This window comes from Rhinolophus ferrumequinum, chromosome 7 (genome assembly GCF_004115265.2).
Source record: "Rhinolophus ferrumequinum isolate MPI-CBG mRhiFer1 chromosome 7, mRhiFer1_v1.p, whole genome shotgun sequence".
Taxonomy (NCBI): Eukaryota; Metazoa; Chordata; class Mammalia; order Chiroptera; family Rhinolophidae; genus Rhinolophus; species Rhinolophus ferrumequinum.
Window position 1 is genome coordinate 3,257,450 of NC_046290.1, and position 25,833 is coordinate 3,283,282.

General features: G+C 39.7%; 1 protein-coding gene across 1 annotated transcript in view; it reads left to right on the plus strand.

The window, feature by feature from the left end:
• Positions 1–25,833, plus strand: part of ADAMTS16 (ADAM metallopeptidase with thrombospondin type 1 motif 16) — a 132,506-nt gene that overhangs the window by 57,976 nt on the left and 48,697 nt on the right. Inside the window, exons 9-14 of the mRNA XM_033110716.1 lie at positions 899–1,036; positions 10,006–10,159; positions 17,980–18,075; positions 20,644–20,792; positions 21,952–22,124; positions 23,922–24,052. Coding sequence (XP_032966607.1) covers positions 899–1,036; positions 10,006–10,159; positions 17,980–18,075; positions 20,644–20,792; positions 21,952–22,124; positions 23,922–24,052 — 841 coding nt within the window. The remainder of the gene's footprint in view (positions 1–898; positions 1,037–10,005; positions 10,160–17,979; positions 18,076–20,643; positions 20,793–21,951; positions 22,125–23,921; positions 24,053–25,833) is intronic.

Genomic DNA, 25,833 nt, shown 5'->3' on the forward strand with positions numbered 1-25,833 from the left:
CTTAGCAAAATAGTAAAGTCAGAAAATGTGACTTCAGCCTTGGCAACAAGTAGATTCTCTGGCCTCTTTGGGAGTTCCTGTGCCCCGTGCTAATGTTTTCTGTCCCTGCAGCCCTCCCTCCACTCATCCCAGGATGCTGGGTTGCAGAATGTCTCCAGATTCAAGCAGCCACCTTGTCCATCTTCTCTCTCTCTCTTTCTCTCTCTCTCTCTCTCCCTCTTCCTCTCTCTCCTTTCTCCTTTCCTCTGGGTCCCACTCATTCAGAGCCCCTCTCTCAAAGGGTGTATAGAATGATTGAGTGGGTATCAGACACCAACCAACAATAGCTTCACTCTCCAAAATAGTATTTGCCCTAATAAGAAGACTTCAGGGCTATATAGAGCTCCCCATACCCCATGGTTTCTTCCCAAGTAAGTTGTGCTCTTGTGGGGCAGTTGAAGATGGCAGTACCAGGCTCTTCTACAGGCCAAAGCCTTAGAATGTTAAGGAGAAGAAGCACTTGGTGGGGGAGGTAGCTCAGTCAGTGGGATTCTCAGGATTGCAGGGTGACATTGGGGGCTGCTGACTGACATTGTGGCATTTAAACACCTGTAACAAACCATGTTACAGGTGTCCACAGCCACTGTAGCTTGAGATGTCCCCATTTACTAAGCTAGAGCCAGAGGCCCAAAGGGGTTTCCTTTTCACTCAAGAATAACAAGTGTACCTTCAAACAAAGTCCACATATGGATGCATGCGTGTGACTGGTCTCCACAGCTTGGTTATTAGGGCTTTTGATTTCCGCCCGACCAGGACAGAGAAGTATGGGAGTCTTCACCATGTTGTCATGTGTTTGTTAAAGTGTAGTAGACAATTTAAACTGTTATTTGTTTGAAAGAACCATTTCTCTCTCTTGTAGTTTTGGCATGGTCCATGATGGAGAAGGGAACATGTGCAAAAAGTCTGAGGGCAACATAATGTCCCCTACATTGGCAGGACGCAACGGGGTCTTCTCCTGGTCACCCTGCAGCCGCCAGTACCTACACAGATTTTTAAGGTATGACGTTTCGGCGATGGCCATATATCTCTTAGTGCTTTTAATGTTCACTGCCTCATCAGCCTGATCCTGTCCAGGCAGCCCCATGCTTGGGTGTGACTTCTCAAGATGGTTCCCATTTGAAGGTGTCTTGAGACATTCATTTGACCAAGGAATTTGCCAAACACTTCCTTAGAACATGGAGGCCCATAGGCTTAATCCAACATCACTCGACCTTTAAACTCCAAGGAAGTCCATATGATACTTACCAAGCCAAAATATTATGTCCACATTTAATTTGTTTTGTTGTGTTTTAGTTCTCACATCTATGTAAACATCTCAGTCCATGAACAGAGGGAGCTAGCATGTATGCATCTGTGTACACAATGGTAAAGCGCACCAAACTTTCCTTGTTTTGTTTTTGTTTTGTTTTTGTTTTGTTTTTAACAAAATTAATTTCTTAATAGGAGGAAAAGCTTGACTATATAAACCTTAACATGGCTCTAAATCCTGTAATTTTAAGAGTTCTTTTTAGGAAAGTTTGTTATAGTACTAATTCATTTAGGGTATAGAACTTGGGGAGGTAGGTTTTATCCCCTCTGAACAATACATAGTAGATTTTTAAACTTTAGAGAAAGAAGGGATTTTAAGAAGCACCCTTCGATGTGCTAGTAAGTTAGATCTCCTCCCCCACCCCCCCGAAATCTCAGTGGCTTTGTGTTTGAAGTTTGGCTTAAACTTTAAACCATAACTTTATTTCTGACTGGCACCACACTCCAGCACAGCTTGGTGAGGTCTCTGCTCCATGCAGTCATTCAGAGACCCAAGATCCTTCCACCTTGTGGCTCCTTCCTCTCCTAGGACTTGGTTCTCCATTGCAGCCAGCAGGTAACTGGGGAAAGAGAGAGCACTGGAGGGTGTGGGACAGAGGCTATTTCCTAAAAGTGAGGGTTCAGCTGGTGGGTCTCCAAAGGGAAGGGGGGGTGCTAAGAAATGTCTACCCATGTGTTCTGGGGGAATAGGACAAGAGGGTTGGTACAGAGAGGAACATATGTGCTGTATCATCAACCCAACTCATATCACAGGTGCAGTAACCGAGGCCTGCAGGGACCAGCCAGTTAGTGGCAGAATTGACAGTAGAACCCAGGCTTTCTGGACCCCAGATCTCACTTCTCTCTCCACCGACCCCAAGAACTATGCGTGCAAAGAGCTGAGGAAAAGCAGTTTTGTTGAAATCATAACATTTATTTTTGTGTTTATCTGTAAGTATTTAGCAAATTACGTGGTTCAAATACTAAAAAGATAAGGGAGGATATTTGTTTAGAAAGTAGCTCTTAACTTTGAAGATAACGTATGTCTGAGCATCAACACAGAGACTGGAACACAAGGGCATAAGAATTTAGGTGCTCGACCCACCTCAACACCTCTTTTCTCCCTCCTGAACACATTCTTCTGGAACCGAATGGCAGCATCTGGAACAGACTGGGGTTTGATATTTCTGTTCCTCATGAGGACACACCAATTTCCACCTTTGCTATTTCAGGGACATTAGTGTTTCTTTGGCCCCAGGAAGGAAAGCTGCTCGTATTCAGGATGAAGGACATGTTTATGCCGTTGACAGAAATGCATTTTCTGCAGAAGGATTCCGTTGGCTCATACCAACTCACTGATTCACAGTAATCTACGGATTCGTGTAGAGGAGATCAAGAGCTTCCCCATTTTCAAAATGCACCCGGGCTGGCAGGAAACAAAGGGACAGGACTATAGCACCTCGTTCTCAGCTAACACATTCACATTTCTGAGTTTCGTCAAGGAAAGGACGAGAACGGTCACTCATTTCCATCGTATATTTTTTGGGGAAAAAACAACAAATGAAACCACTTTACCTTAAGAAATTGGAATGGATCATCTCAAGAAAAAAAAATTAGTAGAATTCCAAGTTAGATGAAGAGAAAAGCAAACAAAAATAAAAAAATGAAGACCAAGGGAAAACGCACAAACGTGTAGAATGTAAAGGACAATGTTTATCTGTGATACTGAAGCTTGAAATGGGTCTAGGATCTTTCTAGAAACCAAGGCAATCTTGTTATAGATATAATGGGTTTGTATTAATTATAGGTTCAATCGGTATTAATAGAAAATAAGGCAGATTTCTTCAAGGAAAGCAAAGCTTTTACCAGCACAGAATTGAAAAATAAATAAAACTGTATATATAAACGTAACTGTAGATATATATGTGTGTGTGTGTGTGTGTATATATATATATATATATATATATATGCGCACATGCATTTATAAAAATGTTTCCATATACTTTATCTACTTTGTACTTACATAATACTCTATATATTATACCTTTGATATATTAACTATATTTTCCATATTTAGAACAAAAGTATGTTTATATGCCATATAGTGAGTGTTTATAAATATTAATACAAACACAAAAAAGAAAACCATTGATAGAAACTTACCTGTGTGTAAGCTTCTGTAGCTCAGCTGAGGATACACGTGAGACCACCTACTTCTGCCATCCTCTGGCCCTGGCCCTAGAGTGATGCCATCCTGGCTCATCCACACAGGCACTAGCAACATGTTTCCTTTTCTTATACTTTTCCTCATTTTTCCACAACGTGGTCCCAGCAATGGAGCAGGGACAGATCAAGGAGAAGCAGCTGCAGTAGTCACAGCTCACACTGGCCCGGCCAGAGTTGGGGGCAGAAAGAACAGGTTGGCAGCACCAAGAAGTGCCAGGGTAGCAGCCAGATAGCTGCTTTCTGAGTCTCTGCAACTTACATGTCTGAAAGTCAAAACTAAGGACTAGTTACTGCAAGCTAAGAATTGAGGACTAAGTTTACCAACCCTGTTGTTTTCTGTGGACACCATTCAGGGTTCAGCCGGCCTCTGGCTCTTTCACTACCTCCTTACTTTGGGTTCTAGATTTTTTTGTGTTTGCCTTCTCTCTCTTTCCCTCTTTCTCTCTTACTTTTCTACTAGAGCCCCCTTTTCTTTCTTTTTCTCTGTTGCAGAAATTAATTAGTCTTGTTTCTAGAACACCATTGGGGCCAGGTTACACACTACATCTGTTGGTTTTACTCTCGTTTATTATCCATTATCTGATGGACTGCTCCCCAACACCCACCTGCAGCCATGAGCCTGTGGCTGGTTGGCCTCAATTGCTGCCTCTTCCTTCAGTTCTCCAGAAGACCTTGTGACATGTCTTCTGAGCCAGCATCCTGGCCACCAGCCTGCAGGGACTCCAGCCTTCAGCTTGCGGTCCCTTCCTCAGAGTCCTGCTCTGAGATGTCAGGCAGCATATTTTACCTGCTAAAAGAATGATGACTGCTTTCCATATTTTGTGCCCTCCAGGTAGAGTGAGAATTTTGTGGATGATATCTGTGTACTGGTAATATAAACCTATTTACTAGGAATGCACATTTGGTCATTTTTCTTTTATTTGTGTTATCATAAAAGACAGTGTTAACATTATTTTACAACTGGCAGGACACATCGGGGTCCTTTAAATGTGTGGTTCCCCCCACAGCGTTCTCATGGAGTCAAGTTGGGGATTGTTAGCATTGTTTGTAAGTTTTTCTTGGAGCTGTTCAGTATGTGTGTGAAGAATTCTGCTTCCTGGTAGTAAAGAAGAACATTCATTTGATGCTCACAAGCTCTTATTTATAGTAACAAGAAAAATTGGGTAAATGGGGTCAAATATATGGTGATGGAAGGAGAACTGACTCTGGGTGGTGAACACTCAATGTGAGATATAGATATCGTATTACAGGACTATACACTTGAAACCTATGTAACTTTACTAACCATTGTCACCACAATAAATTTTAATTTAAAAATTGGAGTTTTCTTTATCTCAAATCCTTTCTATAATTTTCTAGATTTTTTTTTCCAAACAAAATTGCATTGCTTTTTTTCATTTCCATAGTAATGATGAAGACATATAAACATTTTCAACTTTTTGAAATGTGCTCCGACAACTTGGAAAATGGGATGCAAAGTCCGGGTGTGCGATGAGAATCAGCATCATGGAAGTGTCCAGAAAAAGGTTTTTAACTGCCAAGAAATATAGGAAAACTCCCGGAAAGAAAATGTTTACATGCTCAGAGACTGATTGTTTTGATGACATTAAACATGGGCTACAAGAACGAGATCTTCAGAATGATTCTTAAGGTTCTGGAATTCAAAGCCATTTTTGTCCTGTGATTCTGGAATGATCAGATGTACTCTGAAGTGTGTTCAGTAGTTTTTGTGCTCATCAGTGAAACCCTTCTGTCATACTTCAGTAATAAATCTTAATTTTCAGGGATGTTACAAATTTCTCTGGACCACATGATTGTAAATAAATATGGAAGATTTTACATGCTCACAAGTTTGTTTTCTTGGAAGATTAAATTTTCCCAGAAGGAGTCTCATTGTCAAATTCACTATGAGGGTTTATTTTACTTGAGACGACCAGTTGTGAATCGGACTATAAACCATTAACACTGATTTTTCATCAGCTTAATGCATCTGAGGCTGTCATCTTTGACATGTCTGCTGACTTCCTGATTCCCAAGTAAGCAAAATGCTGTTATATTCTCCACCAATTAGGTGGCTCTTTGGATATGATCCCAACAGTGAATAAGGATAAATGGCTAGCTTGTAACTATGAATCTGCTTTCCTTTATTAGCAGTCTAGCATTTAGTAAATGGAAAAATATATATAATAAGGAACTCAATTGGCCTGAAGTTGTCAGCACAGCTTTTCTCCGTACTTGGTAGAGTCAAGAAGGACAGATACGTGTTTGGAGTAAATTCATCAACGTCGTCAATAAAGGCGTGTGTCATTTCCTCAGAACAGACACAGACCTCATCCCATTTACTCATGTCTGCATCCAGGAGGCTAGGACTTAGGGAAAGTTTAGCTCATTACACTTAATGGTGACATGGACCCATCTTCAATTTATTTTTTAAAAAGTTGAGGCATGTCCTACTGATCAGTGAACATGCCTCCACTTGGACCGCATGAGTCTACATCAATACATGAGAGAGGTGACCATCACAGAACTGGAAGTCTGAGGTTTGCATGGATCGCCTGCCATACCCTGCACCACTTCTGTTGATGACAACATTTGATTTGACCTGAGAGCCCGTTCAGCTTGCTTTGGGGCATAGTGGAGCTACTACATCTCAGTTGCATCTTGCTCTGCTATATAATGCTCATCTTACAATAAACAAACTACCAGGTCACAGACGATTATAGTTTCTGCAGAGCCTGTGTGATGTTAAGACGAGAATGGCCACTGCCGTGTGATGGAAAGAGCAGCAGAGGGAGTCAGAGCTGACGTGCTGTACGAGTCTTTATCACTTATGCCTGGGAAGGTCTTGACCTTGGCAAGCAATATAACCTTTTGGGGGGACCCTCAGTTTTTCACTTGGAAAAGGATCAAACACATTTAAGAGATCTCTCAAGTTCTTCAATATTTTATGGCTCATGAATTTGAGCGGTAAAAGAGTTTTGAAATATTGTGGTGGTAACTTTGACTTGCTTTATTTTCTTTAACAGAAGATGTTTAAAAATTCTGAGTCTAATTTATCCGTATTTTCCCTTTAGTGTGAGCACTTTCTGTGCACTGCTGGAAGAAAACTCTGCTGACCCCCAAATCAGGCATATATTTTCCCCTGATCTCCTACAAGCTCTGTTGTTTTGCTACAATATTCATGTAGGCCACCTGCTTTGGGTGCTGGGCATGCAACAGAGTGAAAACTCACTTTGTCCTTGTGGATGGTGTGGTCGATTATTTGGAAAATATCTGCAATGCTTTTCCTTCTTGCACCCACTCCCTGGGGTACCCCTACATCTGCCTCATTGACTCTGGGCTTAGCTGTGTGACCTGATTTGGTCAACGGGACAAGAGCAGACATGCCCAAGCGTGAGCCTTGCCAGAAGGACCATGGGTGACATGAGCACGTGGAGTTTCAGCTCTTCATACATGATGCCCACTGGAGACCACGTTCACATCCCAGCATTGACACATGCATTCCTGCTGTCCCCATCCCGGGACTCTTGCAGGCTCCCAGTCAGTGTGTGTCAATTGACCAGGCAGAGACCCCGTCCTCACCGCCATGTGCTTTTCTCTGTGGCTTTGTTGACCACTTACATTGCTTCCCCTTCCATTGCTCTTCACTCCTTGCATTTCCTGTTTTCCATCTGAGACTGTATCCTTTATGTACGAAGGAGTTCTGCTAGGGTGTTGTTTGTTTGTTTGTTTGTTTGTTTAAGTGTGGGCTTCCGAGTGGCATATTCTATTTTTGTCTTTATTTTACCCTTCTTTGTAAAGGGTATTTTGGTTTTGAATAGAATTCTAGTTTCGCAGTTATCTTTCTCCAGTAATTTGAAGCTATCGTTTCCTTGTTATTTGGCTTCTCTCATTTCTGTTGACAAGATAACTGTCAGTCATGGTGTTGCTCTTTTAAAAGTAACATGTCTTTTTTTTTTTTTTCAGTTCACTTTTGATATTTTTCTGTGATTTTGGTTTTCTATAGAATTCTTATGATTTTCCTATGTGTGCTTTTCTTTATATTTTTCCTGCTTTGAATTTTAGAACTGCTTAAATCTATGGTTTGCCGTGTTCCATCAATTTTTGAACATTCTTGGCCATTTTGTTGACAGACATTAATTCTGCCTCATTCTTTCTATTGGCTCTTCTCTTGGATTCCAATTATGTAAACGTTAGAACTTCCCGCAATACACCGTATGCACATTTTTTGTGTCTATTAGTCCTTTGGTGAAAGTCTTCGTCTTAGCTTCTATTTTCTCAAATCTACTAATCATAATAATTTTAAATTTCATTTCTGATTACACATTCTCTTGGATTTAAATCATTTGGTCTCATCTCCTAGTACACTTAGTAATGTTGAACAAATGAGAGCATTGTTTATGAAAAATTTAAAGACAAAATAAAGCTCTGGGTGATGTTATCTTTTATTTCTAGAAGATAGGACGGTTGCAGTTTATCTTAACCCACTTTGGGATTGAGCTGATGCCAACCTGGCATCCAGTCTCTTTAAACCGGTCTATTAAGTTAGTTGTTACTTCTAGAAATAGGCCTGTTTTGACACCAGTGGCAACCTGTGACGTTTACCAGGACCCCTCCTTCCCAGCAGACCCTCCGTTCTGATTTTCATCTCCCCCACGCCCCCATTGCCAGAAACTTGGCTCAGCTTCTCAGCCCCTGACCCCACTTTCCACTATGCCACTTGTCTCTTGGCAGCTGCTTGTGACTCATCGAATTCCTTTTCTGAGAAGGAACATAGCAGTGGATGTTTGGTTCAGCTCTGTGCTTCCGTTTACTCTGGAAATGTTCATCCCTCGTGTCCTTTTTTTTTTCCTTTAACAGCTTTCTAATGCCTGTCAAAGGATCAGTCTAATACATGCCAGTCTAGAATAGTTAGAAGCGGAAGTCCCCTTTGATTTCAGTTTTAAGGCTGAATAGTAAATAACAGGTTAGATTTATACAAAGTGTAAAAATTCCTGAAGCCGTGAACCTCTTTGTAATTTTTCCATTTGTTATGTGGGCCAATCAGTGTCACTGACTTTCCCTAGTTTCCTGTCTGTGGACTGGGAATAATATTGGCAAGCCTGACATAACCATTGAGAGACAGCGGGGAACATCTATCTAACTAGTATGTAGAAGTCATTTGTGATCCATTCAAGAGAGGTGCTATGGAATTCCAAATTTGCCAAATCACTCCTGTCTTGGAGTGTTAATTATGCTTTTATTCATTTTTCTTTGCTGATGAATATGCACTGGTATCATGAAGGGCGGCAGTAAGAGTAAATCATTAATGAGTCCTCCCAGTGAGCCAGCCACCACTCTTAGCACTTTCCTGTCATTTGGCTTCATCTCTACTTCTTTGCTTGCTCTGGAAAACCTTCTGACCCCCGTGCATGTAAGATGAATCTCTCATCCACAGTGACAGGAGCCACCCCTCACAGTTTGGGTACACAGATATTAATTGTGGCCATGCATCAGCGGGCTCCAGGGCAGGGGGATATGGGACCGGCGCCCTAGAGATTGGGGCCAAAAAGATCCCAATCAAGGTGGATGACAACCATACGAAGAAACGTTTGGAAATGCAGGGGCAGATGTGTTGTTGTTCAGTTTATTGTGATTACAGAGGTTTGTTGTTGTTGTTTTCTTTTGGCTTATTGAAATTTGTCAGGAGGATTTAATTGCTGTTAGCAAACACGGGCCCCTCCAAATGCAGCAATGATACTTAAGTACATCCCTGGTGGGAACGCGATACTGTATCTGTGGAGGAAGGAATTGTTAGTTGGTCTTTAGCCATCTGCTAGTAAACTTAAGCAGAGTCAATTTCCTTCTTGAAGTGTAAGTCTAGTAAGAAATTAGCCTGAGTATAGAGCATGGGTGGTGAAAATTGTTGCAATGTCCCATGCAGAATCTCTGGAAGTTATAATCTATTGTGCAGGTATCCCCTAGCCTAGGAGAGGAAAGGAAGAAGGAAGGGAGGGAGGGAGGAAGGGAGGAAGTGAGGGAGGGAGGGAAGGAGGGAAAGTAAATTGTAATCTTTGAAATAGGGTGATTATGAAATAGGGTGATTATGTATTAAAAGATGTAATGCCCATTTCCATCTTTTGATTGTTCCTGGCAGAAAGTGTACATAAAAGTTGTCTGTAATAGGAGCTTCTCACATTGAATATCTGGTCGTATTATTCCATTTCACTTTTCCCCATGATGAGTTTGAGAAATCTATAGAAAAACAAGTTACCTTCCTGGAAAAAGTGAAATGAACACTTTCAGAAAATGTGGTCCCTATATTAAATATAACTAAGATAATTGTTATATTTGACCTTAGTGAAAAAACATGCCCCCTTCTCCGTGCAGGATATGTTGTAAATCTGCATGAGAAAAAAAAAGGGCATAACTGCCTGTACGTCTTTGATCACTCTTTCGGCATCACTGTTTTAGCACAGCCCAAGCGACATGCCTTGCTGATCAGCCAAAGCCTGTGCAGGAATACAAGTACCCTGAGAAACTGCCGGGACAGTTATACGATGCGAACACACAGTGCAAGTGGCAATTCGGAGAAAAAGCCAAGCTCTGCATGCTGGATTTTAAAAAGGCAAGTGATTATTGGCCAGTGTTCAGTGCGATCTGCTTCATAAAGTTGTTTTATTCAGTGTAACTGACATTGATGTATTCTGCATGTATTGGGTACCTACCAAATGTCAAATCCTATATGGCAGGGCTGGTCCTATATAACAGGAAACACATGTTTTACTGGCAAAGGAAAAATGATGCTTGATACTGTTGTGGGTATCAGTTTTCATTTGAGAACAACGTGGCCTGTTAGGTCAGCTCTGCTTCGTGATTTATCATGTGGGATCTCAGCAATAACTTCGGGTTGGTGTAAGTTGCAAATTAATACTCTGCATTTTTTTCGAATGGTATTAAGAACACAATGCCCCACCCCCTTACCTTCTTCCAATGTAAGCATGATTTACTATAAAGCAACAGCCTACCTAAAGCGTCTGATGATTACATTCCCCAAATGAAGAATTTATAAGAGAAGTTTCTCATAGGAGGTGCTATCTACTGTGTCAACCCTAGGGACATCCCCAGCGTGGTTTCCTGGTATAAATTCCTCATGTAACTCAGAGACTTGTGCTCTAGCTGCACAGGGGAACCGCAAAGGAAAACTACCCATAAATTAAATAAAAGTATCTCTTCTTGAGGCGTCTAGTTTATCACAGAGTTAAGAGGAAAGGAGACAAAAAAAATGCAGTCCTCCAGGAACCAGCAAACATTTCCGAATGCCCTGGGAGTATTTCCAATTTAAATCTAACAGCGATAATCTTTCTTCTAAACTCAAGTCTAGCTCCCGCAAAGATCACTTACAGCCCTGTGCCAGGACTGGGTTCTCATCTGCTCAGCTGGGCAGTGTCAGCTCAGACCGAGGATATACATCAGTCAGCATCAGCATGGATTCCCAACAGTCCCTTTCCCACGGGCAAAATATGCGACTCCCCCCTAAGAACTTTTTGAGTGTTACTCTTCTGTGCGTTAAGGAAAAGGAGCGTAAAACTAATGTTTTCTTTCCAATGTGGGATTTTCTGCAATGTGCTTCTGGTTTCCACATCATTTTGCTCTGTGACTGTGGACTGTCATCCAGGATACCCTAGTGCCATCTGGAAAATACAGAAATTAGAAGCTAATGAGCATGTCTTTTTTTATTCTGGAGGAAATATTCACATGCAGAGAAATGAACTCATTTAAGGTGTAAACCTAGCATTTTAACAAGTGTATTCACCCAAGGTACCAGCATCCCAATCAAGATAGGGCTTCTTCCCATAAAGCCAGAGAGTCCGCTTTTGTCCCCATCTGATCTGATTTTCACCACCATAGTATGCTTTGCTTATTCTGAAATGTCATACTCATAATTGCCAATATTTCACCATTAAAGATGTTGTTAGCTGTTGGTAGTACATAGTTACCCGTTATTAAATTGAAGAAGTTCCTTTCGGTCCTAGATACTAAGCAATTTTACCACAAAAGTGTGTTGACTTTTGTCATATGTTTTATTCTGCATCTGTTGATATAGTGTTTTTCTCCTTTATTTTGTTAATGTGGTAGAGTATACTGATAGGTTTTAATTTTGCTTTCATTGGTTTTTGAATGGTAAACCAACCTGCATTCCTAGGATCGTTGGTCATAATCTATTCCTCATTGTCATATTTTGCTAATTTGATTTGTGAATATTTTGTTCAGGATTTCTACATCTGTGTTCTTGAGTGATATTATTTAGAAACACTGCTTTCTTAGAATTGTCTTTCAAGAATTTTTATCAGAGTTATATTTTCCTCATCAAATGTGTCGAAAAGGTTCCCTACTCCTTTGTTTTCTCGAAGAGCTTGTGTAAGATTGGTTTTATTTCTTCCTTAAATGTTTATTATAATTTACCAGTGACTTCTGTCTGTGGGAAGATTTGTAATTACTAATTCAACTACACTAACATATATGGTTTATTTAGAAGAAACTCTTGCTAAGCTGACCAAATGCACTGGAAATTAAAAAAATAAAAATAAAAAGTGATACAAGAAGAGAGCTTTCCTAATACATTTCTCTGTTTTACCTATGTTATCGATGTTTCACCAAAAAATTGTCTGTAATATTTTCATTTATCCGTTTAATGATCGTAAGAGCTATAGTGATATTTCCCCTTTCATTCCTAACAAAGATAAGGTGTTTATATTCTTTCTCTTCATCAGTCCAGGTAGGAGTTTATCAGATTAATTAGTCCTTTCCAAAACATCAAATTTGGCTTTGTCATTTTTTTTAAATTTGTTGAATTCTTTCCTATTTCATTAAGTTCTGTTTTGTGTTTATTATATCCCAAGGATTACTGTGTATTTATTTTTCTTGTTTTAATTTTAAGGGATAAACTGGATGACTGATTTTAAAACTTTCTTCTTTTCCTAATATAATCATCTAACAGTATTTAATGCCACTAATTTCCATCTAGGCAACATATTAGCTGTATGCTGAAAATGTTTACATGTTAGGTTTTTAATATTATTAGGTATTAAATATTTTATTATTTAAGTGGTGACCTCTTCTTTAACCAATGTATTATTTAGAAGTAATTATTTAATTACCAAATAATTGGTGATTTTCTAGATAGTTTTTTAATTTTGATTTCTAATTTAGGTCAGTTTTATTCAGGGAACATAATCGAGTATATTTTTTTGAAATTTATTGAAATGTATTTCATAGTCAAGCATTTGGTCTCTCCTGGTCAACATTCAGTGGGCACTTGGAATGAATATGAATTCTGCAGTGCTTGGGTATAGTATTCTAGAATTATCTATTTTGTTGATTTGTTTGACATGTTATTTATATCTTCTATGTTCTCCATGATATTTGCTACTTGTTATACCAATTTTATGGATTTGAGAGCTGCATTTTTAGGTTTACGCACATTTAGGATTGTTATGTCTTTCTGACTCTTTCATTATTAAAAATTGTCCTCCTTTATTGTTGGTAATGTTACTGTCTTGAATTCTACTTTATCTGATATTAATATAACCACATTAGCTTATTTAATAACATTCTGCATGATATCCTTTTCTACCTTTTTTTAAAATCTCTGTATGCTCCATTCTGTGACACTGCTGTCATCTACCTGGGACAAAGTGCTCCCAGCAGAGATTTGGGGCAAAGATGGCATTCACCTTGTGATTTTCCCTTCTCTCCATGATCATGTCCTGTTGTCAGAGGTCTAAAACAGCCCATATATTTTGTCCAATTTTATAGGTTTTGTATGCAAAAAAAAAAAATAACCCTGTTACCAGTTATTTCATTGTGAACAGTAGAGGAATAACTGAACAGTAAAGGAAAAACATTTTTAAATAATAAAAAAATATATTTTAAAATCAGAACATGTCAGCTGATTCTGTATGATGTAAAATTGTTCTTCAACATAAATAAACTTGATGTATTTTGTTTTTATAAGTTAAATTCTACTTTTGGGGCCAGAATCACTAATATATTGAATTTCAATCCTATATATCATGTAGCAATTAGAGATTTTTTTTTTCCCCATGTGGACCGAAGCATCTCAGGGCATTTTCAATTATAAAATGTAGTTTTTTCTTTTTTTTTTTAATGAACTCCTACTGAAATTTTATAAAAATGCATCTATTTTCATTAGGTTGAAGTGTAAAGACCAGTCAGTTTTCTGATGATTCGGAGAATATAAAAGCATAAATTAGAAGCAAATTGCCCAGTTCCTAGGCCAGCACCTGTCACATAAGAGCCACTTTATTAAAATTTGCTGAGCAGGGTAATAGATGGATGGATGGTACTTTAGAAAAGAATGAACAATTTTTAAGTCCCATATGCTATTTCATTTGAGAAGTTAATATGTAGTGCAAGTGCACCTATCTGTTGGATAAATGGACGTACATCTGGTGTATATGTATGTATGTCTGCATGCTTGTGCATAAATTCACACACATATATGTCCATGGCTTTATATCCTATTATGATATCATTTGTAATTACATTTTCAATTTGTATTTTCGGCGAGGCTAATGCAAATCATTTGAGAAAATGAATCTGGTGGCAATCTATTCACAATATTGAAATGCCGCAATAAACTTGCAGCCCAGTGCTCTGAAAATGTTGATTATATTTGGGGTCTTAGGTTGTGAAGTTAAACTTAACCAAGTCAGTATTATTGAAATGGGTCTTTGTAAACATAGCTCTTAAATTATGGGACAGAATAGCAAGTGAGAGCCTTCGTTGAAGATAGTATTCCTTAGCTGAAAAGATAAAAGCAAGAATGAGCTCTTTCCATGGGCTTCAACATTTTTCTTCCTGAGTGTTAGTTATTATAATCATTGTGTCTTTATCAAGTACCTATTCTGCTTCTTCAACATTGCTTGGTGGCCTGACCCTGCAGTCTGAAATGCTAGCTGCCAGAATTACTTTGAAATTCGATCACCTTAGTGTCCTGGGTTTGTTGTTAAATCAGGAGCTCTCCCCACACCCAGCATGTCTTACATTCCAACTCTCTAGCTCTAGAACCCTGATTTCAAAGGGTCTTTGTTGCAAAAGGACCCTGAAGTTTCATTAAGAATATAATGACCTATAACAATAATGCTTACTTTAATACAACCACTGTACATTATGTCAAGATGTTAGCGACTAAGTCAAAGTATGATAAAGCGGAGAGCAAGTAATTAGTTTTTGGTTTTTCAGTCGTGGTTTAATTTTCATTTTATTATCTAATTCTCTGAGGTATTCGATTTTTTTTTTTCCAGGATAGACTGTCACATTTTACCTAATGGCAATTACATCCATAGGGTACCCAGGTCTCAAATGTTTTTTGATATGTTGAAAAACAGTCACATGGATTATATGATATTTCAAGGATCTTCTAACTCTACGATTTATTTCTACCTGGAGGACTGGAACTGGGGATTGAGCAGGTTTCGGGATGAGGCTGAAGTGCACAGATAGCACAGGCAGGACACAGACTTACTGGTGAGCTCATGCCTTGAGTGGTGAGCTGCCCATTGCCAGAATCCTATATTTGAGAGCTTTGCACTTACAAAAGGTAAAAACGTTTGCCTTTAATAGTATCTGCAATTTGTATTTCTTCATTCTACAACATGTTCCAAAAAAGTGCACTGTGAGAATATTCTGAAATTGTCCGGAATGGTATGAGTCTAGATCTAATATTTTCATATCATAAGGTAGCCCTCTTCAGCCATCTAAGATTGTTTTATGACCACAATTCACTGGTCATTATTAATTTCATTTTACACTAAAAATGCCCCTGCTCATTCTGCCCAGTTTCCACAGGCACAAACCAGCTGATATTCAACTCACTCAGAAAGCATTTCTTGAAAGCTAGCCAGGTCCCAAGCACTGAGGACAAATATATACAAATAATTTAATGTTTTTAACACCATCTATTTCCTTTGTGTGTCTTGCATAAACTTTGAAACAGTGCCATGAATTAGTGCTACCAGCTCCCTCAGCCCACGGCCATGGACTGGCTGGCCTCTGATTGTGCAGGAATCTCCTCATGCCCCTGAAGTGAGGAAGAAACATGCACTGGTTTGGTGCCTATTAGATGCCAAGCCCTGCGTTGAACCCTTTACCTGCAGCCACTTCATCTAGCCCCCAGGACCTCAAAGACACAGAAGGACACTGGGTCCCACCTGCCCAGATCTGTCCTGACCAATCCATATTGGATGTGCCTACCTTCTCGGAAGCCCAGCCTCTACTGGACCACCACATCCATCTCCCAGCTGACCTAACCACAGGGGCAGCTGCCACTTTCACATTCACCCATTCATCCATCCATCCATCCATCCATCCATCCATCCATCCATCCATGCTTTGTTTAAGTGTTCACACTCAATCTCCTGAATCAGTAGGTGTCTATGCCCCATCCATCCATTCGGCTTCCATGAGCCACTACTCAAGTGCAGGAACGCCTACTCCACACCACTGTCCAGACTCTGGTTCTCATCCACCATATCACACCCAGACACTGAGCTCCTGAGTGAGTCTACAGGCTTTGGTTCCAGGGGAACTTTATTTATATCCTGGTATGCTTTCACATTGTCACCCCTGCAGGCAAATTGAGCTTTCCATATGTCTCTTTGGAGAGTTACAGACACTCAGGCCCTGCTTTTATGGTTCCTTGAGGTCTTCTTAAAGCTCTGATTTCTAAATGTCAGAAATCCTGGCCAAGAACATAGCCTCCAACACTATACAACAATTGTTTTCTCAAGGGCCTGTCAGAAGGAAAGCAGTCCGAGGTTCTCAGCCATGTTCTTTCCAAGAATTGCTGTAGGTGCACCATTGTTGTTTTCATGCGGACACAGACTTGAGCCAGGCCAAGAACTAACCACAACATGACACATTTACCTTAGTAACACTTAATGATCCTGGAGGACTCACAAGAAAATGAAATGTAATGGCAGAGTGATTGCAACCATCAGAGGTTATTACGAATGCCTCAAAATAAAAGCAAGTGGTATCCAAATTTTGGACACCCAATGGGATACAAAATTAAAACGTTGAAAGTTTACTTGTTAACAAACCAAGTTCCCAAAGGCTAAGTTATCCATGAGAAAGAGAAAAGAAAAATAAAATAAGGCTGTGTCTTTAACTAATACCTTAACTTCTAAATACATAATATAATGAAAATTAGGGAGGAGATTTGAGAACTAGTTTTATGAAGTAAAGTTAATATGGGTGATTAAAAATAAAGCCCTTCATGAGATGACTCACATGATGCAAAAAGTTTTCATGTGAGCACATCTTTTAACATCATTGAGACAGGGAATGAAAGCACAAATACAGTGAGATGCCATCTTGGAAGCAGAACTACAAGAAAGTTTCACTGTGTCGCATTTTCTTTATAATACAAGTCACCCAGTAGATGCAGCCATTAAATGTCTTGGGAAACAATGCAACACTTGTCCAAATATCTCAAACAGTTGTGCAGATAAGAAATATTTTTTATCACGTGCAGTTGAAGCTACCCTCAGCATTCCAGAAGGTTTTGTCATGTCATAAGTCTTACTAGTTGCTGTTTATTAAGTTCCTTTGGGCTCAAAAGGACATCAAAGTGAAAATAACCCCTCACACTAGAAGAGACTTTATTGTGTATAAATCTCAGATCCTGTCTTATTTTACTGCCAAAGTATACACGTGGGAAATCCTTCCTTTGCACATACCTTTTAATCCCTTTGCTTTGAAAGCCATCACTTTCCTCCTGACAAACTCCTTGAGCTCAAGGTTGACTCACATCACATCTCCTCTGAGTCCTCCCCTGAGTGCTCCAGGCCAAGCCTTTTGTCCTTTAGACAAGCTCACAGTGCATTTTGTTCTTCCCCCTGTAGGGGCACCTCTTCCCACACGCACCAGATGGTGATTCCCAGCAAGTTTACTCCCATAAGACCAAGTTCAAGGGTAGGCTGAGTCCTATTCACTATGGAACATCTTGCCTAGCACAGTACCTGGCCTATTCCAAGCCTTCATCAGAGGTTTGGGGATAGTGGATGGATGGATGGGCCAGCTTTTGAAAATGGGGATTCAGAGAAGATAGTGACAGATGGGGTCAAGAATAAATTGCAACATGTTAGGTTTTATTGTTTGTTAGTTTTACTTTTTTGTACTTTTCTGTAGTGACTTGATTAAGCATATTTTTTACAATTTTGGTAAGTTTCTGATGAATAAATACAAATAAAGTTTCAGAGATGGAATTAAGTTGAACCGTCTCACTCTATCATATGCGTCTACCGCTAAGGAGATGCCAGCTTTTAATTTATATCAGTTTTTTCCTCTTAAATTTTTTAGTGATGATTTATCATAGATGTATGGACCATGTGTAATGCTAATAATCTCTTTTCCCTTTAGGATATCTGCAAAGCCCTGTGGTGCCACCGGATTGGAAGGAAATGTGAGACGAAATTTATGCCAGCCGCAGAAGGCACTGCTTGTGGGCATGACATGGTGAGGTGCTAATCGTAGGCACGTGCATCATATCCAGATGTCAGTCTTTCAAGCCAGGCGTCTCTCCTCCTGTGGCATTGGTTCTTTTAGCCTGGTCTTTCTCATATATCTGTGCAGACCGACACTCATGTGAAAAGACCGTGGTTATATCGATACTATGAAGAGGACTCGTTTCTCTCACTTTTCTGATTCTATCGATGAGCTATCTAGAACTAATAGACATTGATGTCAGGCAAAGGTGACGGCTGAACCTATTTAATGAATGGAATGATTAAACCCTTGGCCACCATGTAACCACGTAAAGACCCAGCACTAAGCAGTATTAAAGCCCCAGAGCATTGATCTGAAGACACTGGAGTAGATAGACCATTGTGATCCATGAAAAGGAGAGAGAGCTATGGTAGGAAAAGAAGAAACCCATCAGACAGCAAGTTCATTACTAACTGGGAGAGAATAATTTTGTCCTTAAAACATAAAAGTAAATTATCTTCACCCTCAAGAGTAATATTTTAATCCTTTGATTTAACCTGTAGTTACATTGTTTTCTTTTCAGATTATAAAATATTACTGATAAAGATAGAAATATGTTGGACCCACAATATTACTAACTATTTTTGCTCTACATATCTGACCTTTTTAGTGATACTAAGGCCATATGGAAGAGAAATACGTGTCTAAATATTACTGATCTACTATGTTTAAATTCCAAAGTAAATACGTCACCCCTAAATGTATGTAAATGTAAGCATAGACAGAAAGGATTAAAAATGTTAATAAGCATTGCTAATGCAGGCTTTTCAGGTAAGTTATTGCATCTCTGACTGAGGAAACAAAGGGAAATGAGGTAAACTCACCCAAGACTAGCACCTAGCAGCCATTCACTCTACATGTTAATATGCTTTATTTTCAATCTCTCACAGAGGGTGAGATTGATATTTAAATCCTTCTAGTGATATAGGCAGCAGCAGTAATTAAATTAATCCATAACCAAAATAATGTAATAAAAATGCTTTCAGTTTCTTGAAAGAAAAGGGTCTGCTGAGGTACTACAATGTGAAAACACCAATTGTCACAGGAAACCAGGGAGCTTATCTGAATCTGAAGCTGAAGATAACTGTGACTTTTCTGATCATAATTGATTAAAATGTATTCTTCAGGTGATAGTTTCCAAAATGATGCCTATTTCTTGAAAGATTGGCAGCCATCCATTGTTGCCCTTAACTATTCACAGACACCTGTGGCTCTCAGATGTCCTGCTGTCTTCGTGTTCATCAGCTATTTTTTCCCAAGGGCTGCCTCCTCTCTTCTCTGCAATTCTCTCCTTTAGCTCACTGAGGCCACGTCAGGAGGCCATGTCACTGGGCTGAGAGGGGCAGGACTGTGGGACTTTGTTCTGTCACCTGGGCTGAGGGCAGGTGGTAATGAAAGAGACTTTTTTTTTTCTTCTTGCTTATAGGAAAGAATCAAAGAATTGAATGGTTGAAGCTTCAGTCCTCAGAATTACTTATGTCTTTAAATTCAATTTTTCTTCCTTAAATAATATTAAATTGAACCATTTGAAGTTGCCATTTTTTGCGTGGCAAGACTGGTCAAACATCAACGATTTAATATGTTTCAGTCCAATACATCTATTAATATTTGAAGTATTCTTATTTTTCTTTTATAAAAGCAGCACTTTTTTCCTCTTGGAACACATCAGGTGGCTCTACCTTGGCCCACCTCTCACCCCCAGCCCACAGGCGAGGCCCTGCGGATCCACGTGGCCCCGTGATGAGGGACAAGTGACTCGCTTCCCTCCTCCCAACAGATGGCCTGGTCTTTATCTAAGAACCTCACAGTCTACAGCAAACCACGGGTGGAAAAGCCAACTCCACTGAACACAGTGTGAGATCTTGTGCAGCCATTACATGGGGTGGAAGTGAAGAAGCCACGCGATGTAACTATAAATTCACGTGGAGGAGCACTTCCCCTGAGAAAGGAGAGCTGATAGCATTTCCAGCCCTGCTGGGACAGACGAGCCCTGTGTGGGTTGTTTCATCTCCTTGGAAAGCCATGTGACCTCTGACATGCATTGGTTACAGCCCCCAGGCTCTGAGCCCAGGTGCCTTGGAGCGAAAGCACAGCACACTGGGCAGAAATGACAAGGTGTTGAGTCACATGGAACCCCCAGCTGGACTTTTGCACCTGAGACTCAGTCTGTGCTGAAAATGCAATGTGAAAAGCACATTGTTTTCAGGAGAGGTTAGCGTCCACTCACTTGAGAGATGAACAATCAGGCTGAACAACTGAGCAACACTATTTCATTAAAAATGTGAAGTTCCAGCAGCTCAGGAATTAGAAATTATTGTTCTAATCATCTTCCCTTTACGTGGATGTATGGAAAGATGCTAGGTTTGGAAAGACAAAAGAAGCACCCTTAAATGTATTTGTAGGATGTGCTACTAGAGAGTAGGGATGTGAATGTTGGCATATTTTACCAGACTCCCTACGACTGGGCACCGCAATACTGATGACCCACTTTTCTGTCCCTGAGTCATATCAACATCTTTTTCTTTTTTTAATTTTTAGTGGTGCCGTGGAGGGCAGTGTGTGAAATATGGTGACCAAGGCCCCAAGCCCACCCATGGCCATTGGTCAGACTGGTCTCCCTGGTCACCATGCTCCAGGACCTGTGGAGGAGGGGTGTCCCACAGAGATCGCCTCTGCACTAATCCCAGGTAAGCCTGTCCGGATTTCCCTTCTCCCGACTGGGCATGTCTCCGCTACGAGCCTTCCAGACCACACCTGTGCCTCAACTCGGGCCCACTCATTCAGCGCTTCCTGTATGATTATAGGAAACACTAAGTAGGAAAGCCATTTCGTGTAAGCGTTCCTTAAACAATGACATCCCTTTGATAAAATTTAAGATGCTTATAACTACCAGGCTATAGCAAACAATAACAGATCCAACGGTGATAGTCCAGAATCGGATGCTAACCATATTTACTTGAAATGCCAAGGGTCTGCCTAAAATAAAGAAGGAAATCATAGGAAAAGTATAGAGAACACAAACGAATAAAATCAACAAGAGCAATTCTGTCATGCGAAAAAACAACAACTTGGTTTTCCATCAAATACATTTACCTGTACAAGTGTTTTTATTGTGACCGCCTGTTAGAAGGCGGGAATGTTAAAAGCAATCACTGGTGCCATGGAGTGAACGGATTTCTAATCCTCCTTCTGCCCCTAGATTTGTTTAATGTGTAAGTCATGTTGCCCTTTGTTTACGCCTGTATTTAACCTGTGAGACCCAGTAGTTTCTCTGAATCAACAGGGTGCTCTCTACTGGGGTGACCACATGAATTTTAGTGGGGTGAGCATGGGACATTTGCCATCGGTACCAACCAGCAGAGGTGACTGGTTCTCCTGACCCAATCTGGTCTCCCGGCCTTGTTGTAGGAAGCTGGTAGTGGAAAGCAAAGTAATTGAATTTCATTCTCAGTTCTGCTTTCTATCCACTGTACAATTCTGGGAGAGCCACCACCCTCCGCGAGCCAACCCCCACTTTATGGGATTCTGAGATCAGCAGTGCTTACCCTGTCTTCTGCAGAGGGATGCTCGGAGGTGGCCATGAACAAATACATGCAAAGCCACTTTCCATATTCTAACCTCTTCTACCAGCATTGTAAGTAATACACTCAATAGAAAAGGAGGACACTGCCCCTGCCAGTAATATGTAAGGAAGTGCCAGCGTCTACTGAGAAATGCACCTTTCTTATTTGGTCTCGGTAAATAATTTCACATTATCTGCCCCATATCTCCAATGAGCCTCATTTTAAGGAAAGGGTGATTAGCTATTAAAATGTAAGGTTTCTAACTGCAAAATATGCGTTGCAGACCGTCGCATGGAGGGAAATTTTGTGAGGGCTCCAGTCGCACTCTGAAGCTTTGCAACAGGCAGAAATGTGCCCACGATAGTGTTGACTTCCGTGCCCTGCAGTGTGCAGAATACAATAGCAAGCGGTTCCGAGGGTGGCACTACAAGTGGAAACCTTACACTCAAGTGGAAGGTAAATCCCAAACCCCGCTTCCAATGATAGCCTCATACTTTAATATCTGTCCTCTAAACAATGATGTGATTGATGGTTTGCTCGGGTAGACCAGATACGTCTACATGAGGTCAACGTCACAGATTCTTTTTTGGGAGTTGGTTTAATTCTGCCTGCACCATGGCCACTGGAATCTTATCTTGACCAGCCGTGCGGTCAGAAATTAACAAGCCAGATAGAGAACATGGACATAATACCTTGAAATCTTCAAAGAAGTGATAAAAAACAAATTCAAAATGTGTGTTTTTATTGATAATGAAACAATGTTTATTTTTTAATTACAAATCACAGTAGTTGATGGTGATATTGCTGTAATCATATCACCCATTGAACACTTATAATTGCCAAAGAATGAAAGAAAAACTTTAGTATCTTCTGAAAAAATCAGATCATTTTCAAGTATACTGTATTAGAAAGTCTTGACCTTAAACTGTAAACCCAGACTTGTATTTGTACCATATGTAAAATTTTACTGTCCAGTTGGAGAGGAATATATATTATTCTTATCATTATAGTAACTTCAACTTGGTAGCTGAAGTGGCAAAATTTAAGAATAAATTCAGAGAACACCTAATCATCTCGTTCTTTGAAACTGGGAATATTGTCCAAGCAACATTAGGAAGATACATAAATTGGACCTTCTCATCTGCCAGTTACTTTCACTATCCCAATATAGATAATATTTTCATGATGAGAGGTTTATGGTGTTAGTGAATTCTGAGAGAAAAATTGTAAGTAGTTTTATACAAAGCATTTGGGGTTGTGTTTTAACTCTTAATCTCAGTAAAAATTAGGTGAGAATTAAATAGGCAGGAGGAAGAAGTAGAAAGAACTTCAAAATTGGGGTCAAAAATATATGTGCTATTCCTGACTTTCCTAGTCTTCAGTAAATAAATTCATTAATTATGGAAGCACATACTAAGTTCGATTCTTAGAATTATTCAGTTGGGTCTCTCATCTTGCACAATAAAGAAAATGTTTATAAATGAAAACCCCTAAGACAGAAAAAATTTTCATCATTAATTGTCCCCTTCTTACCAAGAAGAGAAAAAAAGGTTGCGGGAGGGAAGGTACAAAAGTGCATATTTACTATGTGAATCATAAACCCTTAAAATGGATTAGCAAGAGAGGAACTGAACTTTATCTGCTAATCTTAAGAATATAATGATACCCGTATTCTCCATGTATTGGTATTTTTTGACAACCCTTTATATTTGTAAAAAATATTGTTCTCTGGAGATTTCATCTAACTAAAATTGATACCCTTTATAAATTTAAAAATATGTATTTCTTCAACTGTATTAGCTATTAACAAATTTAGTAATTATTTTAATTCTTGTATTTCATTTCATTTGTAAGAATTTTGCATATTGTAATAAAATGGTAGTGACTTTTTGCATTTCTATAAGAGAATAATTATACTAGTAGAATAGTGAACAATAATGCTGTAGTTTAAGTCAACAAATGTTTATTGAATGCCTACTATGTGCCAACAACGGTGTAAAGAATAAAGACCAGTAAAGGACAGAGTAGAGTAAAAATTAATAGTGAAGCTTAAAAAAATAATAATAAATTAAAAGGAAAAAAACACAAATTTAATGAAGCAACCATACAGAAATGTCTTTGTACTGTATTATTGTGTGGGAGTTATTTTATGCGCAAGAAAGAAAAAAAAAAGTCTATCTAAAATTTAGAGCAAAAATGATCAGAGCTTAAGTATCTTTCTTATTTGTGTTTGTGTGTGTATTTTTTTTAAAGATCAGGACTTATGCAAACTCTACTGTATCGCAGAAGGATTTGATTTCTTCTTTTCTTTGTCAAATAAAGTCAAAGATGGGACTCCATGCTCGGAGGATAGCCGTAATGTTTGTATAGATGGGATATGTGAGGTAATAATGATCGTTCATTCATTCAACAAACATCCCCAGACAATCTACTTTGTGCCAGGCATCCTGTGAGGGGCTAGAGGGACCAGACATTTAAAACAAGCCCTTGCCCTCCAAGTCACGGCCCAGTGGGGGGAAGCCAGAGGGACATGTACTGAGACACACCGAGGTTTGTTGCAATGGAGGTGTGTGCAGAGCATGGGGGGAAGGGAAGAGCTGGTTCTCTCTTAGACGTGGATCTGGGATATTTGCAGCGTTCCTTGGAGAAGGGAGCTTCTGAGCTAGATTGAAAAGGATGAGTTGGAATAGGGGTGTTGGGAAGACAGACAAGGGAACAGGACTGTAAAAGAAAGCATGGGTTGACAGGAACCGATTCAGTCCTCAGAGAACCCGAAAGGCAAGCACGGGCTGTGGGATGCCCAAGGAGGTGAATTGGGAGGGAGAGGCTTTCCTAGGACCATCTGCCCCTGAATGAGGAGTTTTCATCCTTGTGTCCCTGTAGAGCAGGCACTGGGATTGGGTACAAGAGGAGTGGCAGGGTCAAACAACAGTAGCTGGGAGGTGGCATGGAGAGTAAATGAAGGCAGGGACAGCTCAGCGCCTAGAGGCCACATCGCAGCTATTGTAGGAGTCTCTGAAAGGTCTGTAGCCTCAGCTTCTGTTGGGGAAAAGGACTTAGGAGACGGGCTGGGGAAGACTTGGTGGCTAAGTGACCATAACACTTTGAGCTTGTTGACATGTGCTGAAGTAAGATGTGGAAAGAATCTCATTATAAACAAAGTGAAGGTGTGACCAGCTCAAACACACCACATGTAACTAATAGGTTTTCAACGAAGATATTACTCAGTGTTCTTTTTCACTGGAGTCCAAAGACCTCGGTCCTACCTCATGTTTTCTCTAAGTTGTATGACCATTGAACCCGTGGAACCATCCCCTGAGACCCTCAGTGTAATCCTTTTTAATGCATAAAGAGTAGGCTGGATGATTAATTAAGAAAGATCTCTGTCAGCTTTCAAATGCTCAAATCTCTACACATTTTGTCTAATTATTAGTTGATTTATTAAATATTTCGTTATTTTCAGCTATTCTTGATGATACAGTGTTGGGATTTCTTATCTGTAATTCTAAAATCCAAAAAAACTATGAAATGGAAAGTTGGTTTGGCTGCAAATTACAAGCTGACCTGAATTTGTTTGGTGGCAAAAAAAAAAAAAAAGTGCCCTGAACTGATTAGAGACTATTTGTCAGTTTTATTTTTCCCACTTAGTATGAAGATGTATGTGTTTTGTTATAGAAACGTCATTGCTATCCTAGACCCGGCTGGGACGTCCACATTATATGCATAATATGTTAATTACCTTTCTAAAATCCAAAAATCTCTGAAAGGCATCTACCCAAGGATTACAAGCAAGTGATGGTGGACTATAGTTATTTCATTTCTGAATAGTCTTTGTTTTACATCTATAGACTATACGCTTTGTGAGGATATATAATGCTAGGAAGCACTGTAGAAATTCTAAGGAGTTCCTAAAATTCTAAGACAGTGAACACATAAGCCCTTTATGTAATTTACTGCTGGAAATAATTTCCACGTGGCCTGTGTTACTTCTTTGCCATTGAACAAGGGGATTCCAAAGACCATGGCATATTCCAGTGGACACTCTTGAGGACACATTGCTTGTCATTTGTACTAAGTGCTTTACGTCACTCCAAAATTTACCCATGTCTCCAACATGACAACCTGATAGATTTAACTCAGGGCTCAGGATAGGACAGCCGTGTAG